At 53.3% G+C, this 6,000-nt stretch overlaps 1 protein-coding gene across 6 annotated transcripts in view; it reads right to left on the bottom strand.

Moving 5' to 3' along the window:
* Positions 1-482: 482 nt before the first annotated feature.
* GRB10 (growth factor receptor bound protein 10) overlaps positions 483-6,000 on the bottom strand; it is a 171,002-nt gene continuing 165,484 nt past the window's right edge. For 5 of the 6 annotated variants that reach the window (XM_059170619.1, XM_059170618.1, XM_059170616.1 and 2 more), the window contains 2 exons: positions 4,491-4,584; positions 483-3,320 (listed from right to left, as the gene is read on the bottom strand). In XM_059170619.1, the coding sequence (XP_059026602.1) occupies positions 3,174-3,320; positions 4,491-4,584 (241 nt within the window). In that variant the 3' untranslated portion in view covers positions 483-3,173. The remainder of the gene's footprint in view (positions 3,321-4,490; positions 4,585-6,000) is intronic. The other variant, XM_059170621.1, reaches the window with a different exon arrangement.

Raw genomic sequence — 6,000 nt, 5'->3', positions numbered from 1 at the left:
AATTCATGTGCCCTTTTGGGAGATCTGTCAGGAAGGCGTGTGTGACCAGAGGCAGGGAGACAAGTCAGTCCCTCGGGATGGCCCTGGGGAAGCCGTGATGGGGGCATCCATTGTCTCCATCCTCCTGCCCGTTTATTTGGCTAGAAAACCTGGATCCAGCCCACAGTCATGGTCCCACTGCAGCACCAAGCACGCCCCTGGATTTCTCAAATGCAAACTGGTTGTGAGTTCCTTAAAGTGTTTGAAAATCCTGAGTGGGGCTCGGACCACCTCTGCATCACTTTGCAATGGAGGTGCGAGGAGAAGAGGTGGCTGAGGTCACCGCAGCAGGGACGCGGAGCCGTGTGACCCGCGTGTCACTTACCAACTCCTCTCCGACTAGCGTCTAACCAGCACAAAGATCCATGTTACCTCCAAAGGTTTTCAGGTGCGGGCCCGCTGGAGTGTTCCCAAACACAGACACAGACACAGGGGCAGCGGAAAACCAAGAACACCATAGTCATGTTTATTTCTAATTACAAGAAACAGAACATCAGTCCCTCATTTGTACAAAAATACCTGAAAGTTTACAATTAGGTTCACAAGCCGCAGAGCTATGTCCAGAAAGGGGCAAAGCATGTGGAATAAAGGTTTTGTCTCGTGATACCTTCAGCATTCCCTAATACCGTCCACACGTCCGCTGCGTCACCGGCACCGAGAACTCGCCCGGGGACTTCATGAACCCCCAGCGAGCAGGTCCTGCCCCGGACAGCTGCCTCAGTTGGTCAGACTGTCAGGCATTAAGTGCACAAAAGAGAAGACAAAGCAGCTAGACTGAGGCACGCATTTCTTCAAGGTTTAGTGAACAAAACAATGTTCTGGAACTCGAAGACCTAAGCTACCAGAGATCACCCATTTCAACTCCAGTACCCAAAGGGCTGGGTATTTCCAACCAAGTCCAGGCTGCTATGTGGGGTTTTCCTTTGAGAAAAGAAAATCACAGGCGAGAGAGAGAGAAAGAGAGAGAGAGAGAAAGTCAACAGGCTCCAAAATGACCCTGAGCTGTTCCGTTTACATTCATGTCATTTTAAATACAAAAATAAAAGCCAACCATCCTTCTGCCCCTGGTTGGTCAGGCCAGGCGCCCATATCCTCGAGGGACAGGCTGCTTCTGGTGGAATCCCAGCCACCAGGCCCAGGGGCTCCCACCCTGCACCCAGCATCTCACCGCGGCCAGGAAGGTACCGAAGACGTCGTCAACCCAGCGACACAATGGCCGTGAGTCAGGGTCCGGCTTTCCCGCTCCTCTTAAATAAAATGCATGTTTACAAGCACGAGATGCCGTGGAGGCTGGCCATCCAGCGGAGAGGGGCGGGAGAGCCTCATCCTCCAGGTCTACACACAGGGAAAGAGAGATCGCCGCATTGCTCTCTGGTTCTACTTCCAATCAGTGGAGAGAAAAATATGTAACGGGAACCGAAGACCGGCTCCAATGGGCAGCGCCCTTGCGGCCGGCAGCCAGGCAGGACCTGGGGGTTGGCTGACCTGCAAGGGCCTGAGATAACCGGCAACAAAACCAAGAAAACGCGATGGAACATCTACGGCTAAAAACGTTTTACTAAAACTTCTGCATTTGCATTAAGTAGACATTTCATGGAGAACGAGCAGAGTGAGGCCCGTAAACTATAATACAGCGTTTCTACACCCTGGAGGTCCCAGAGCACAGCAGTGCCACCGGCGAAGGTCCTATGGGTCCCACCAGGGTACACGCTCACTGGGGGCACGGCAGTGGGGCAGAGGCAGGCACCTGGGGCGCCAGTCCCACATGGTGACTCAACTCTCAGGCCCGTCAGGGGAGACCTTTCTGCTTTGCAGAGACCGCAGGTAAAGCCGCGGACCCTGTCACACCTGGTGACTCAGCTACAGGGACGGGGTTGGGGGGGCAGTCCAGTCACTGTGTGACTCAGTCCCCCATGGGGGAAGCAGGGCTGTGTTGACCAGACTCTTCTGAGCTCCAGCCCGCCAAGGGGGGCCTCCGCCTGGGCCGTTTCATGGGGCTTTTCAGCAGGACAGAGGTCATCGAGTGAGGACCTGTCCATGCCAGGCAGCAGACGTGCCCTTTTCTATGTTCACGTCTTTGTCACCATGGAAACCCTCGAGCCACCGTGTCTGGCAGTCAAGCAGGTGCCATTTTTCTTTTTGATCCTTTAACCCGTGGAGGGAAGATGGCCAGGAAAGAGCCTGAGCTGCTGTGGGGGGTGGGGAGTAAGGCAGAGATCATTCTAGAACAAGCTGAGAGGGGGCGGTGGACACTGGGTGCTGGGGCGGGGGGCGTCCCAGGGACGCTCCCCTTGTCCACTAGAGGCGAGGCCACTCAGCCAGGCCGTGCAATGGGCCGGCGAGCTTTCCAGAGCACCCAGGCCTCCTGAACTGTGAAGGACACACATGTAACAGGTGTAGGGGGCATCTGTGCACACGGGAGTGACAAACAGATGGGGGTGCCCGACTGCGTCCACACCAGGGGCCCAATACCTACTACGGATAACACCTGTGTCTTTAAAACAAAACAAAACAAAACAAAAAACTCTTCAAGTATTCTGGGGAGAGCTGGGGTGGTTTGTTACCTGGGAGCGGATCCGCCTCTGGTCATCTGCACAGGGTGGGGACCTGGAAACACCTGGGGGCCTGGATTCGGTCTCTGGAGTCTGTTCCTCCCCACGGCCCCCGCGTCCCGCGTGCACGGAGGAGCCATACCCCCTCCTACCGGGGCCGAGGGCAATATTGAAAACAAAGAAGGAGTGCAAAAAGTGATCGATACAAAAAAGTAAACATATCAGTTTTAATTGTCAAGATTATTCCAGGGCAAGAGTTCATTTCCAATTATGTGTCTCTGGTTCTCGCTCCTACGTGGCCCAGCCAAGACGATCCGTCCAGATTTCTGCCTCCCGTTCGCTGTTGCATTCTCCTGCCTCCCCGACCTGTTCGGCATTTGGGGCGGGGGGAAGGCAGCCCCGTCAGATCCACAGCAGCTAACTGTTGGGGGAGTACAACCCCGAGTCCCTCCTGGCAGGTGGGCCCCGACGGACCCCGCTCCCCGGGGTGCAGAACAGACGGGTGCTCTCGGTGATGCACAAACCCCCGGCCCTGTTCCAGTGTCAGCTTGCTCCCGTCCTCAGCCAAGAGTGAGTGTGAGGTCATAAGGCCACTCGGATACAGTGGTGCTTGAGTTTGCAAGGTAGGACGCCTTTGTTGAGCTGGTAAAAGTCCACGAGCTGGATCAGGTCAGAGAATCTGGTGTTCCCGTCGTCAAGGCTGAAGAACATCTGCCCGTCATCCTCGCACTAGAAGGACACAAGGACATGCGCCGAGTTAGGGGTCTCACGCTTGGGGACGAAGAGTGCGACTATGGGGTCACTGCAAGGGATCGGTGAGGGCAGGAACCAGCAGTGCTTTCCCAGGTCCTGCCATGGTGGGTGTCAGGTAGCCATTTCCATCAACATGGAGGGACCGCATGGTACCTTCCAGAAGCAGCAACCTTCCTAAGGCTGGTCTGACCAGAGAGAGTTAAGGACTGCACTGTGGTGGGAACATGTATGTACAGAGAGGCAGTCTGAAACCTCTCCTGATTAATAACTCAGAACTGCTTCTAGACTCCAAAACACAGCTGAAGGCACGAGTACACTCCATTTTCAAGATTTTTGGCTTTCAAGTCTGTAGCGACTATCCCTAGGAGGCTTCCAGAATCTGGGGTTATCGGGGAGAATGGCATTACCCACTCCACCCGCCAAATAACAGGTTTTCTTTGATTTGAGGCTAAGACAATGAGAGATAATGTCAGGCGGGGTCAGACAGAGCCAACAGGGAAGGAAGCACTGCTCCTCGGGCGACGAGTCCCAGGCTGGCTCCGAAGGTTCTGTGCCATGAGGGCAGCCTGGCCCCCGGCACACCACCAAATGCCTTTGCCCTTCCGCTGTCTCATGGCAGAGCGAGAGCATCATCGGGACGCGGCAGGAAGGCTCCCGGAAAGCTAACAGGACTCCCCTGTGATCCTCCCACTCCCATCCCTGAGGGACTCCCGAGACGCTGAAGTCCTGGGCTCAAGCAAGCTTCAGACCCGCCAGGTGTGGGCCTCCCAGAGCTTTCTTTGCTACTGGACAGAGTGGATCTCTGAGCGGAAAAGACCTCACCATCCTCTTTGGGCAGAACATGGCCTGGGTTGGGGCCCCACAGGAAAGAGTTTAGGAACGTTATGACCTGTAGACTTCATAACTTAAGAATGTGAAACATCTGATGTCAATTCCGTATACGTTACTCCTCAGCTGATGACTTCTGGGAGGTGTGTTCCCAATTTCAAAAAACAAACCTATCGGGGGACTCAGAGAAGCATCTCTCTGGTCAGCTTGGACCTGATATTTAACGACCTGCAGGTCTGGTTAGTTTGGGGTTTGAAAATTGCCTTTGGAACCAACCCAGGAAACAACAAGGCTCAGTGAGAAGTTTTCCATACTTACAGGTAAGATCTGGAAATTTTTAATTTTCTGATGATGACAGAGCGTGAGCACAAAAGCCTTTGGATTGCTCTGGCTGTCTCGGAGGAGAAAAAGCCTGGGGATGGAAAAAATCAGCTGATTGTACACTTTCAAAAATCCAGACCTGGGATGTGGGCTTGTATCTTTGCACATGGGTGCGCGCACACACACATGCACACGTTGCCCCACTCCTGAGGGTAAGAGAGCCTTGCAGATGGTACAGTTCAGGATGCCTGAGGACGGGCTTTTGAATGTTATCCTCCACTGAAAGCATGCTAGCACCATGGCTGGGCAGGTGTACCACTGCAGCTAGAATGACATGTGCCGGAAAGTCATGAAGTTCAAAGTTCAAAGGGCCACGAGCCAGGATACAGCATCGTAGTAATATCAGACCCTACAGATTATAACCCAGAGAATAAAACAGGAATCCGAGAGTACCTTCCAATACTGTAATAAATGAGCAAGTAAATTAAGAGAGGAGGAGAAGGAGCTCTTCCTTAAAGCGGAAGGGAAGCTAAATAAGCAGGAAGAAATGATGAGTCCGACACTATCTGGCCACAACCACAGGTTCCCACTGATGAAGGACAAGGTCGTCAACACGTGCAAACATCAGCAGGTGGAATTTGATGAGAAACAGAATTTTCGCTATCCAACCACCAACCCCCAGCACTTGTTGATACAAAGGGAAACACAGCGACTGTCCATTAGAGGAACCCGCTGGTACCGTCACCACTGAGTATCCAAGGCAACACCGCCAGCAACGAGACACCGACTCTGCCCAGCCAGCGGGGACCCTGTGTCTCCTCCTGCAAAGTGGTGACCGGGCTGAGCCCCAGAGCACCCGGAGGCACCCAAGCCGAGACGCACTCTGTAAGAACCAGCTTCTTCCTGTGACACGTGTCCAGGAAGGACAGAGGCTAACGAGATGCGCCCCCAAAGGAGCATTTAGAATTACGACGTTTTTGTTCCCTGTGAAGGATGTGAGAGGAACCACTGGCAAAACCGGACCAAGTGTGTAGGAGCTACGTGGATGTTTACTTCCCAATATTCAAAACAAGGTTTTATCTTTCTATTTTATCTATTTGATAAAGAGAGAAGGAGACAGAGAACACAAGCAGGGGGAGTGGCAGGCAGAGGGAGAAGCAGCCACCCCACTGAGCAGGGAGGCAGATGCAGGCTTCAATCCTGGGACCCCAGGATCAGGACCAAGCTGAAGGCAGATGCTTACCTGACTAAGTAAGTCAGTACCCAGGTGCCCCTACTTCCCAAGTTTTACAAGAGTACTGTGGTTAAATAGAAGACAAGTGCTTGTTCTTACAAATTTTCTACCAAAATAAGCAGGATCCAAGAAACATCATGCTATCTGGAACTTACCTTCCAAAGGGTTCGGACAGAAAGGGCAGGGAGGGAGGCTATGATAAAGCAGACGGGCCACGGGATTGGCAGCTGGTGTATCGGAGAAAACGCACACAGGAGGTCACTGTAAGACGCT

The sequence above is a fragment of the Mustela lutreola genome, chromosome 4, assembly GCF_030435805.1.
Source record: "Mustela lutreola isolate mMusLut2 chromosome 4, mMusLut2.pri, whole genome shotgun sequence".
In the NCBI taxonomy this organism is placed as follows: domain Eukaryota; kingdom Metazoa; phylum Chordata; class Mammalia; order Carnivora; family Mustelidae; genus Mustela; species Mustela lutreola.
This window is presented reverse-complemented; position numbering and strand designations above follow the sequence as displayed.